This window comes from Piliocolobus tephrosceles, chromosome 6 (genome assembly GCF_002776525.5).
Source record: "Piliocolobus tephrosceles isolate RC106 chromosome 6, ASM277652v3, whole genome shotgun sequence".
Classification (NCBI taxonomy): domain Eukaryota; kingdom Metazoa; phylum Chordata; class Mammalia; order Primates; family Cercopithecidae; genus Piliocolobus; species Piliocolobus tephrosceles.
Genome location: NC_045439.1, coordinates 33,915,122 through 33,927,919, shown reverse-complemented (window position 1 = coordinate 33,927,919; position 12,798 = coordinate 33,915,122). Strand labels below are relative to the sequence as shown.

The window sequence follows — 12,798 nt, the reverse complement described above, 5'->3', positions numbered from 1 at the left end:
GCCCCTGGCTCTCCCTCTTGTCCTGGAGCAACACCAGAGTTTCCCTTTAGTTCATTAAGCAGCGTGTGTGTGTGCGCATGTGTGTGTGCGCATGTGTGTGTGTGCGCATGTGTGTGTGCACGCACGTACGCATGGGCATTCCTGTTCTCATCATCAATATTCATAACATTGAAATGAATAACAGAGACACAGAGAGGCGAGCAAATGAGCAAATGGGATGCAGTGAGTGAAAATATAACCTAGGGGTCTGTAGGATTGTGTTGCTGAGGGGATATACAGGCCCCAGGGGCTCGTGGGCCTCTCCCATTTCCTACAAGGCCCACTTACCTGCCCTCCCGTCCCCACCACGGCCATGTTTATTTGCTAGACAGGGTTGGTGCCAGCCTACAGGGCCATTTTGCTTGCTGCCTGGGCTAGAGGTCATGATGAGTAATTATATCTCTGTCCAATAGGGTTCTGGCTGCCTGCCAGTCCTGGTTCCTGCCTTCCTCTCGCCTGCCCTGGGAAATGTCGCCATCAGCAAAATACTCCCTTCTCCTGGTGGAGCCAAAGAGTGGGAAACTGTGAAAGGTCCCTCTCTCAAGGCCACCTGCCCTGCGACCTGAAGCTGGCGCTGGAGCAGAGAAAGGGAAGGAGTGGGGACAGAAGCTGGAGTCACCTCAGGATCCCCTCACAGGCAGGGCTCACTCAGAGCTCAGAGAGCCTGTTCCAGGAACCCACTCACTTCCAAATCTTTCCCCTCATGCAGGGAGTTCCCTGTTCCTTCTGGAAAACCCCCTGGTAGGGAACTGGCAAGCCCGGACCCCTCCTCTTCAGAGTTTCCTGACAGCACTTCCTCTGGGCCTCTCTTCAAACTGCCTGGGCTGCTCACATGGAGGGGGCGCCCGCCGCACAGCCAGGCCTCCCCGGGGACAGCTGCTGAGAGGCTCCAAGGCAGCGCCCACTCACTCTGCCTGGGAGGCTGTCCGTCCTCCCACATCCCGGGTGCCCAGCAGGCAGCACCCACATCTTCCTCTCCCCTCCTTCCCCCTGTCCCCCTCTCAGCTGTCCACTCACAGACCACAGGGTCTCCAACCTCCCTAGAAAGGGGTTCCCAGCTCTCCAAGACCCTCCACCAGCTGCCCAAAGGCCCTGAACCAACCCCTCTGTCCCGTTGTTCCACACTCAGGGCTGGTGGCCGTGGTCTCTGGCAGAGAAACATAAGCAGACTCCCAAACCCTGGGAATGCTCAGAAATGGGGGAGGGAGCCCCAACCCCCAGACAGCTACGGAGCCCACCTTCTGGCCACGGACCAGTTAGACTCTACAGCAAGTTAGGGCTCAGGTAGGGAGACTCGTAGGCCTGAGGCAAATTAAAACATCTGTTCCCCACCGCCACTATCCTTCCCCTTCACCTGGAATCCAAAAGCATGCTCTGGGGATGGGAGTAAGTTTGCAAAAAGGGGAACACACAGCGGGGAGAGGAGGAGCTCTGTCCACTTTGCAGGGGGGCAGAGGAGCAGGACTGGCCAGGCCCCCGCTTCCCTTCCCAGCTACTGGTGTCCTGGGCTTGGGGGACAGGGGTCTGGGGGCCTGACCCGTCTGGTAGCAGTGCCTGGAAATGCTTCACTCCCCAAGGCTGCAGGCATGATCCAGCCCTCCCTCACTGCCTTCTCTCTCCAGTTGGGTGAGGGGCCTGCTTTGCCCTCAGAAGCATCCCTGAAACCCCACACAATCAACAAGGGGCCTCAAGAAAGAGGGAGCTGAATTAGAGTTCAGAACTGGGCAGAGGTTTGGCCTTTTTAAAAAATAATAATAATAGTAATCTGCTGCCCAGGATCACAAGCCTCAGGAGAAAAAAAAAAAAAACAGAGTTTCAATCACCGTTCACTCCCACCTGCTGCCCTCCAGCTCCTTAGCTCCAGGATTTCTGCCTGAGGACATCCAGCTCTCTGCCTTGTTCCGCCAGAGATCCTTGCCCCTCCCAAATGCCCTCCCACCCTCCCTTCCCGAGGCACCCCTGTCTCTCTTCCTCCCCAGGAATGGGAGCCTGCTAAAAGGGACACCAAGTCACCACTGCTACAAGGAGCCAGGCCTGGGACTTGCGGCATCTTCTGTGGGAGTGTGAGCGTGGCTCTGGCCAGATCCAACTTCTCCACTGGGACCCCCTGAAGAGGGGCCAGGAGGGGCTGCTCCTGTCCCAGCACTTCCACGACAGGCTAAAAACCAGCCTGGGGGCCAGGGATGTGGTCCTCAGGGCCCGCCCTGGGCCATGGGGCAGCACAGTGCCCCCCACCTCCTCACACGCAGACCCAAAGAGGAGACCGTAAGCCCCTCTTTTTGAGTCCTGAGGCCTGAGGTTGCCAGCAACCTTTCTTCAGCGGCACAAAAGAGCGCAGGTCTCCTCCACTTGCTCCCAAAGGAAAAGTAATAACAATCATCTCATTTTTCTTCCTTAAAACATCAAAACTTTGAAGCGGAGTGTTGAAAGGAAGCGGGCTGTATTCAAAGCACGAAGACAAAAATGCACCATGAGTGTGTAACCCTCCAGGGTATCGTGAAACCATCACTGTGAAACCCAAACCCTCCCCCAACTTCAAAACCTGTTATCTTCCCCAGCTCTGGAGGAATGTGGCCTCCTTCCCTCCCTTCCACCCACCCACCAGCTCTTCCCTGGTTCCAGTTGGCTGGGCTCAGCCTGCCTGGGCTTCCTACCTTGCCCTGGGGCAGGGACAGGAGCAGGGGAGCTTTGGGACCTGCTGGCTCCTGCTTCAGGGGCAGTGAGTCAGTGAGGGGTTCCGAAGGAAAGCCAGAATGTCGATCTCCTAGCAGGAGCCCTGCTTCTATTTCCACATAATGTTGCCTATGCTGGATTTGCTACAGGTCCAAAAAGCAGGGTTTCAAAAATGCCTGCAGGGGACAGGATTTCCACTTCCGGGTTGAACCCGGCAGCCTCACCTCTCTGGTTTGCTGGAGCCACAATACAGCGGTCTCCTGGTGAAGCCCAGCAAAGGTCTCCTGGCTGTTCCCAGCATTTGAGCCGGGAGACAACCCCATCATTGTCTCCATTTGGTGACCTCTGCAGAAAATGACAATAGCTACCATGGAGTGGGGACCATCATCGTGCCAGACCCGTGCCAGGATCTTTACCAACATCACCTCGAATAACTGCAAAGATCATGCTGGATAGGCCATGTTTCCCCACCTTACCGACGTGTGAAATGAGGCTCAGAGAGGTGAAGTCATTGGCCCAAGGTCAGTCAGCTGGAAAGTGGCAGTGTTCGTCAGAAAGTGAGCGTTACCCATGAACTGAAACGAATCATAGCCCTCTCTAAAAGTCACCTTTCCTTTCTCAACTGCATTAATCTTATAGAAGGGAGTATCCTGAGCACCTTCATTTTAAAGTCCCCAATCCCATGTACATCCCTCACCTCCACCCCACAGCCCATGAAAGTCATGATTTCCTTGGTCACAGCTTTTGCCAGGACCCTGACCATGGGCAGCCCGGCCCTGGCAATATAAACTCCCTTTGGTCACAAGGGAGATATGAAGAAGACATCTAACATTGGCTAACGCACACAAGAAGGTGGACGTGGAAAACATCTGCAGTTCTTCCCACACAAGCATGGCTCTGCAGTGCTTGTTTATGTAGCAAAACTCTCAATCTCGCTCTGGAATAGTCAGGGCAAGTGTTACTATCTCCATTTTCCAGGTGGGCAAATTGAGGTTCAGGGAGGTTAGGTGACTTGCCCAGTGTCACACAGCTACTCCATGGCAGAGGCAACACAAAAACCCTGATCCTTCACAGGCATCCTGTGATTCTAGCTCAGAGAATGATTCTAGCTCATTCTCTGGGGTTCAAAAAAAAAAAAAAAAAGAGAGACCAATTTAACATTTACCAACCCTGTCCTCTTTTCAACACGGAGGTGATAAATGTGACCATGGAGACTTTTGTCTGCTTGCAGTACCCCGACAGTGCCAGCCCACAAGTTGGCTTGCTATCCCTGCTTTCCAGATGGAGAAACTGAGGCCTCCAAAGATGAAGAATGGGTTGGCCCCATTCTGCAGGGAGTAATGAAGCTGAGAGGGGAACTCTGGGGCCATCCTAATGTCACTCCAGAGCCCTGACCCTCACCACTGCAGGCAAGTTCCAGTGCCCTGCCTTGGCCTGGGAGACCCAGCTGAGGCTCAGCTTGTGTGGGCAAAGCAGACGTGGGGCTGAGATAGAACAGGGGTGCCCTATCGCCTGCACTTCTGTGGAAAACAAATTTGCACATACTCCGAAGAGGACGTGTCAAGTTGTAGAGCCACAATTTGGGGTTTCAGACTTGCTTTTCAAGTTTTTAAGCTATTGTGGCATTTGGGAATATTTAGGGAATTTTTTTTCTCTAGATTTAAATTAAAATGACTCTCAAAACCAATGATTAGCCTTTGGAGACAGCCTGCTTTGAGTTTTGTGGGAAGAGAGAGAGCTGGAGTAGTCAGGAGAGAAAATGTGCCCCTCGGATGGAATTGACCCTCCCTATCCGTCCCTGGGCCTTCAGGATTCAGATGAGCTCACCCACCAGCAGGCGGAAGGAAATTACTTATGAGGAAGACGAAAATTCCGTCCGGACAGGGGCCCTTTAAATGAGACCATTATGTACGTGTGTGATTCACTCTGAGGCCACAGGCCCCTGCAGGAGAGTGACCCCCATCGCTTGCCACAGGTCACTCTGCAGAAGCGTGGGGAGACCCACACTGCTTGGTTTCATGCCAGGCTGCCCTGGGTCCACTGGCCAAGAGCAATTAGCCTGGAGAGGAGCACTCCTGCTGAGGGACAGCACAAATACTGCAGCCGGGCAGAAGTGGCCCAACTAGCCCGAGTCTCCGGGAGCTTCCTCAGGAGCTTAAGAACTAAAAATAACCTGGGCCTTTGTTGTGAGCAGCCGGACCACAGAGATGGAGCTGATTTCAGAGAAGCCAAGCATGCGCGAGGGTTCTGCTCACTGAGACCTGCCCTTCGGGCAAATGATTTTTCCAGAAATATGTCAGTTATTGTGCTGCTGCTGTGATTCAAAGTCAGCCCAATCCGCTCCAGCCCTCGGGGCTATCTTCCAACACACAGAGTTCTCAGAAGCTCAGCCTCCCCACCTCTTTCTTCTAGATACATTTTTTTTTGAAAACAAGAGTCCCGCACGTTTGGGGAGCTTTAGGAGACAAGAGTAAACCCCGCACTGAGAGTTCTAAAATGTGGCCACCCTGGTGGTGAATAATGACCACCTCACCCTAATTATTTGTTTAGATAATAATCTTCTCCTTCCCCCATCTTAAAATTCCCAGTCAGGTCTCCGTAGACAATAGCGAACATACACTACGTGGAAGGAAGAAATTACTTAGGAAAAGGAATTCAGAGCGTGGCATCAATACTGAAGGTTTCTCAAAGCTGCAGCCCGCCGTATCCAGCATTCAGACACATGACTGGGCAGCCTTCACTCCCCTTCCTGGTTCTTGAGTCCCACCAGGGGAAGCTGAACCAACCAGTTCTCCAGACCCAGGTGGGCTGAGAGGCAGAGGCTTGACCGTCTTCCTCTGTCCATAGGCTGTGTGGCTGGTCTCACCTAAAGGATGTCCCAGCTCTAAGGTCAAGGAACCAGCCTGGCCCCTTGCAAAGTCTCTCCAGATGGATAACAAGTACTGACTGGCTATGGCGGGGCCTTGGCACCATTTCCGCAATGCTTCCTCCCATGCCTCAGCGCCTCTCCCTCCCTCCCCGCCCCCATCTAGTAACTTGACGCAGTGGATCAAGACCAGGCTGGCGGTGGATGCCAGTGCTGAGGTTCTAGAAGGCAACTCTTTGTCTCCACAGACACCAAGGAACAAGAAGGGGTTGCAAGACTCCAAGTCTTGAAGTTTCCAGTGAGGCTTGCCATAAACAACAACTTCTCCACAGCCCTTTGTTCCTCGGGTGAGAATTTCAGGATGAAGAGCCTAAGCTGGAGGGGGCGGGGGCTGTGCGAAGATTTCTTGGAACACAATAGATAAAAAACACCACACTACACACAAGTGATGGATGAGTGGTCAGGAAATGGCTTCCCTTAAAATGGGAACCAATGAGAGGGCCTCGGTGCTAGGGCAAAAGTGAAAGGGGTTCCACGGGGCTAGGGCCGCGGTGTTCTTCCAAAGAGCAACTTCCTTCTGGTAGAGACAAGGAGGTGCTGGCTGAAGTTCCGCACATATCGGGGGAGGTCAGGAGATGCCTCGCCCTCTTGGTTCCATGTGCCCGTGCCCCTCTGGGACTATTTCTTTTCCTTACAGTTGGTCTGTCTGGATATGTGGGAAGAGGGCGCGTTCTGGTTTGAGCTGGGCTCTGCTTTAGCCTCTCCAGCAGCAAGTCACATTCTGTGACCTAGGGCCCTAGGCCTGGCAGCCGAAGGCTGAGGCTTTCTCTTTGAGCAGTTCCCAGCATAAGTGGCAGCTCCAGCTTCCTGCAAGAAATGAGACGGCTTTAGTAGCAGCCCCTCTGCTAACTCTGGAGCCCCACCCCAGTGCCCCTAACTTCTTGTAAACCCTGTTTCCTTTGAACTTCGGCGATGCAGAAACCAGGTCCCAGGCCTGAAAACGTGCCGGAGTCTGTGGCTCAGCAGAAAGCAGGTGCTCAGAGGAGATGGGCTCAACTCTTATCAAGACCCTCACTCCCTGGTCATGCCTCCAAACTAGTGTCGCCGGGCCTGCGCTAGTTCCCCTGGAAGCTCACACCTCCCCAGCATCTCCACCGCATGTCTGGGAAAAACCTGGTCGGCCCTCAAGTTGAAATTTCAGCTGCTTGGACTGTGCCTCAGCTTCCTCATCTGTAAAATGGCAGTCATCGTACCTACCTTGTGGGGTTGTGATGATTAAATGAGACAAGACATGGACATGTAAAGCCCTTAGCACAGGCCTGTACTATGGTGAGAACTCAGTAAGTGCTAGTAGTAGTAGTATCTGCTGCTGTTGTTATTGTTGGCCTCATCATCATTACCTTCTGGGGGCTCAGCCACCGGGGGATTTAAACAGTACATGTGATAGCCACGGTCACAGTCATCGCAGAAGAGTAGCTGGTCCTGGTGGAACACAGAGCAAGCACAGAGGAGGAGAGATTCCATTATTTGGGGCCAATGTCTGGCCCCCACTTACCCATCAGCCTTATTTCCACATCGGCCTCACTGGATCCCCTTTCCAGGTCCCACATGGAGTCCTCACTGTCCCCTGAACATGCCTGTGCTTCTCCCACACCTAGAGTTTCCCCCTCTACCTCCCAGCCTATATAAATCCTACACCTATTTTAGGGTTCTGCTCAACTCATACCTCCTCCAAGGAGCCTTCTGTGACTACCACATCACATCCAAATTTAAAAGGATTCCTTATTCTTCTGAACTTCCAGAGCCAATAGCTCTGCTTCCAAAGGGCAGAAAATGTCTCTATTGTCCATGACTTTATATATTTGAAGATCTTTTTTTTTTTTTTGAGACAGAGTCTCACTCTGTCACCAGGGCTGGAGTGCAGTGGCCGGATCTCAGCTCACCGCAAGCTCCGCTTCCCGGGTTTACGCCATTCTCCTGCCTCAGCCTCCCGAGTAGCTGGGACTACAGGCGCCCGCCACCTCGCCCGGCTAGTTTTTTTGTATTTTTTAAGTACAGACGGGGTTTCACCGTGTTAACCAGGATGGTCTCGATCTTCTGACCTTGTGATCCGCCCGTCTCGGCCTCCCAAAGTGCTGGGATTACAGGCTTGAGCCACCGCGCCCAGCCTATATTTGAAGATCTTAATTGAATTCTTCTGGATTCCACTCCCTCCATCTGTGAAATGGGCAACAGCTGTACTGGGATGAACCTCAGACCCTCTTCAGGGTTTCATCAGAATGTAGAAAAATGCAAGTAGCGCCATCCCTTGGCTTCCAGAAGCTTCCTCACTGTCTGGAGGCTGGAGCCCAGGTGAGAACAGGTCCCCCCAGGGCTGTGGTTAACTTCAAAGGACACAGGCCATATCTTTGCACCCATGGCTACTTCTGCCTGGAGGCTCTCCCAGACCCCTGACCCTTTCTCTGCATGTCCATTCCCTGCCTACCCTTCAAGTACATCTTCTTCAAGCACTTCTTTTCCACAAAGACTTTGCTAATCTACCTCAACTGGAAGTTCTCTCTTCCCTCGTGCAGCCCCGTGGTACTTTCCCTTTCTGTGACATTTAAATGCATTTTCCTTTATGTTACGTGCCTGGCATGTGGTAGACATCTAATCACACTTGTTTTCTTGGTCGGGCACTGTGGCTCATGCCCGTAATCCCAGCACTTAGGGAGGCCAAGGTGGGTGGTTCACTTGAGGTCAGGAGTTCAAGACCAGCCTGGCCAACATGGTGAAACCCCATCTCTACTAAAAATACAAAAATCAGCTGGGCATGGTGGCATGCATCTGTAATCCCAGCTACTCAGGAGGCTGAGGCAGGAGAATCTCTTGAACCCAGGAGATAGAGGTTGCAGTGAGCCAAGATCGTACCACTGCACTCCAGCCTAGGCAACTGAGTGAGACTCTGTCTCAAAAAAAAAAAGGACATCTACATGTTTGTTTTCTTGAATAATTAATTTGGAACATGCCTCTTTTTTCCACCCTTTATCCTCTTTATGGACTATAAGGCCCTTGGGGGCAAAATCTTGTTTTCCTCATCACTGCATCCACTGTAGTGACTTCCTTGCATACAGGAGCTGCTCAGAAACTGTTTGTGATCTGGCCCCACCCCCTAGTTTCAGCCCTGTTCTATTTGGTGATTTTTGAAACTGTTTGGATGGCTTATAAGACTTTTTCAACATAAAGTTTTATATCAAATCTCACCTTGGCTCCCACCAGTGCAGAAATCCTGGATAAAATTAGATATAGTAGTTGGAATCCCCAGGGAACCAGCAAGGAGGGCTTTTTTTGTCATGCTAAAATCCATCAGTGGGGCAACAGGAGAGCTTTTGAAGAGTTATCAACAGGAGAGTGATATGATCAGATTGCAGTTTAGAAAGATCTTACCAGCTGCTATGTAAGAGTAGATACCCAGTGGGAGAGAGGTTCATTCAAGAGGCCAGGGGACCAGTTAGGAAGCTGCTATAGCTATCCAGATACGTGATGATGGTGGCCTGAATTACGACTGTGGCATGGAGAAAGAAATGGGTCTTGCTCCCATTTAAGCATCATTGATTAGATGGGGAGAGTGATGGGGAAGAAGCCAAGGATGCCCTCTGGGTTGTGGCTTGGTCAGCAAGCCCAATGATACAGTCACCCATTGGGACATGGGAGGAAGAGCAGACTCATGGGAGGGAGAGGGCAACCTCAGCTATAGACATGTTCTACAGATAGAGATGACCTGGTGGCTGTTGAAGAGAGCAGGAGAGAAGTCTGGGTGTAAGATATGGATTTGGGAGTCATTGTAACTAAATGGCAAATGAAGGTCCTAGGAGAGGAAGCCTGGAATGTGTGAAAGCAAATGTCTTTGAACTTGTCTTCATGGAGAAGTGTCCATGAACCCCTTGAAATGATACATACAATTTTGTACATAGGTAGAAAGTACTTGTTTCTATGGAAAGAGTAAATCCATAGCTTTCATTGAATTATCTGAAAGATCAAGGACCCAAAAGAGTTTAAGATCAAGGGCCCAAAAGAATTTACTGAGAAGAAGGTCAAGAATAGACACTTGGGGTACTCCAACTTTACAGGGTAGGCAGAGAAAAAAAGACTGAGAAGGAACAGTCAGAGAGGTAGGATGAAGACAAGCACACTGTAGTTTATGCCAAAAAAGTTACATCATTATTGTAGAACCAGAATAAGATACAGGACAATTTGATTTAGGGATAATAGGATAATACAAGGAGAAACAAGTTAGGATGGGGACAGAAAACAGACAGGACTTATCAGAAACAGTGTTATTAATGCCTTAAAAACAGCAATAACCCCTACTATAGCAGTTACATAGGAAATACAAATAGGTAGAATATCCTGGATTACAATTTCCCAAAGGAAAACTGGGCACCTGAGAGTTTAAGTGCACTTTGCATGGGTTGACCATTGTCTAGCACCATATTCTCTTCTCTTCCACCACCAAGAACCCCCAGTTCATGCTAACTCTCATGACAAACACAATTTTAGTACCTCTCACTACCAACTATCCAGGAACCAATTGGTGGCATAACCACACAGAGAGAAACTGTTCCAAATGACTATAAAACAATTAATTTGACAATACATCCTTAGTAGGACATACCTTAAGGTCATAAATAAATGCAAATATGCATATATATGGGTGTGTGTATAATGTTCAGCAATTATATTATTGGTTTAAATATTGGAATCAATATTCCGACACTGCTTTATGTGCGTCAAATGAGTACTTATGTTGGTATCATTGAAAAGCAAGATTTTGTAACATGGTTGAAAGAAAATAGAAATGTAGGCCAATGAAGTTAAGTCAAAACTCAATAGTTGGTTCCAAGTATGAACTGGATGCATCAGTATAAATTCATGGTGTAGTTTATCTTTAAAACAAGCAAAAAATATTTTCTACCTCTGTCCACAGAAAGTGCGCCAAAACAATGACTAACAGCAAAATTAGCACCTCTAGCACCCACATTATGTTCTCTAAAGACCATTGCCCACTAAAAGGAACTAGGAGTCCCGGGAGAAATAGGTGATTCCAGGTCTGGAGCATAAAATGTATAAATATATTTAGATATTACAAAGTAAGAAAGCTATCAAATACTATTAGAAGTATGTCAAAAGGACTCAGGATCCTACCTGAATATGTTACCACTGGTCAAAGATGGGACAATTTTACTTATAATGGATTACAACAAATAAAATATGTTTAAAATCTTCAGTTCATAAATATATTTTTTAAAACCTTAGTCACCTTCAGAAGATGCTAGAGAAACATCACACTATATTTTTACTTATTTATTTGAAATAATTTTAAACTTAGACAAAAGTACAGAAATTGTGCCGAGAATTATACTCAGTGTACCCTAATATTAGCATCTTATATTACTATAGCGGAATTATGAAAATCAGAAACTTATCATTGGTGTGATACTATTAACTAATCTACAGACTTTATTTGAATTTCTCCAGTTTTCCCACCTATGTCTCTTTTTTTTTGTTTGTTTTGAGACAGAGTCTCACTCTGTTGCCTGAGCTGGAGTACAGTGGTGTGATCTCGGCTCACTGCAGCCTCTGTCTCCCAGGCTCAAGCAATTCTCCTGCCTCAGCCTCCCAAGTAGCTGGGATTACAGGCGTGTGCCACCATGCCTGGCTAATTTTTGTACTTTTAGTAGAGACAGGGTTTCCCCATGTTGGCCAGGCTGTTCTCAAACTCCTGACCTCAGGTAATCCACCCACCTCAGCCTCCCAAAGTGCTGGGATTACAGGCATGAGCCACCATGCCTGGTCCCCCACCTATGTCTCTTTCCCTGGGATCCAATCCAAGATCCCTCATTGCATTTAATTGTTGTGTTTTCTTAGTATCCTTCAATCTGTGACAGTTCCTCAGTTTCTTTGTCTTTCATGAGCTTGACACTTTCAAAAAATCCAAGCCAGTGATTTTGTAAATGTCACTCAATTTCAGTTGGATCTTTTCTCATGAGAAGATCCATATATGCATGCATTTTTGAGCAAGAATACCACTAAAGTAATGTTGCACCCTTCTTGGTGCATCGTATCGGGGGTAATTGAGGCCAGTATGTCTTATTACTTGTAATGTTATCTGTGATTATATAGTTAAGGTAGTGTCTGCTGTTTATTTTCCACTGTAAAGTTACTGTTTTTCCCTTTGTAATATACTAATAAGTAATCTTGTTGGAGAGATACTTGGAGATTATCTCCTCAACAAGAGAAATAGGATATTTGAGATTATGCAAATATCCTATTTCTCATCATACTTTTGCCCACTAATTTTAGCATCAATCGACAGTTCTTGCATAACTGTGAAGTGTTCCCAACGATTATTTCTCCTTTCCCTCTACATTTATTCACTGGAATTCTGCTGTAAGGAAGAGCTTACCTTCTCCTCTGTTTACTTATTTATTCAATTTTTACATTAGTATAGATATTTATTTTTTTTTTTGCTAGAATTTTCCTAGATTTGGCCATTAGGGGTTCCTTCAAGTTGCTTCCTGTGTCCTCTAGACACATGAAAATACCCTTTCATTTTTTGAACACTTCCTTACTTTCTGACACCACATAATACTCCAGGCTCATCTGGCATATTTTGCATCCCAGCCCTGGAATCAGCCATTTCTCTAAGGATCCATGGTTCTTTTTAGGAGAGAATGGTGTTTAGAAACCAATTTCTTGATGCCATGTGTCTTCATTGCTTCTGTGTTGTCATTGCTTCTAGGCTCTCCCAGCCAACACAGCTAGGAAATAAATGTATGTGTAGGTACACATGCATACATCTCTACTTATTTCTGTCTATTAAGATGTGTGTACACATATGGCTAGATATAGATATAATATGTATAAACTATATATGATACATTGTATGTAAAATCATGAGTTCATAGCGATACTATTCCAAACCAATGCCTTCAATCTAGCCTTCCCCCCTTTATTTGGTTATTCTTTTTCTGACTTTGAGAAACTAGACTCTCATTAGTCACAATACACAGTTATTAGTTCAAATCTAGCAATGTAGTTTCAGAATTACTAATTCATATATCTATGAAAATAAATTAACTAAAGTACAGTGTTTGTGGTACAGTTATTTCTGCCCTTAGCTTTACAACACACAGTCAAAATACTGTTTTCCAAAGTTACTTAGGTTACTCTTTTCTTCC

General features: G+C 48.0%; 1 protein-coding gene across 1 annotated transcript in view; it reads right to left on the bottom strand.

Moving 5' to 3' along the window:
* Positions 1–2,004: 2,004 nt before the first annotated feature.
* The window catches only part of DPF3 (double PHD fingers 3), a 279,920-nt gene continuing 269,126 nt past the window's right edge, over positions 2,005–12,798 (bottom strand). The window contains exons 10-11 of the mRNA XM_023183047.1: positions 6,979–7,060; positions 2,005–6,445 (exon numbers count right to left, since the gene is read on the bottom strand). Coding sequence (XP_023038815.1) covers positions 6,375–6,445; positions 6,979–7,060 — 153 coding nt within the window. The 3' untranslated portion in view covers positions 2,005–6,374. The remainder of the gene's footprint in view (positions 6,446–6,978; positions 7,061–12,798) is intronic.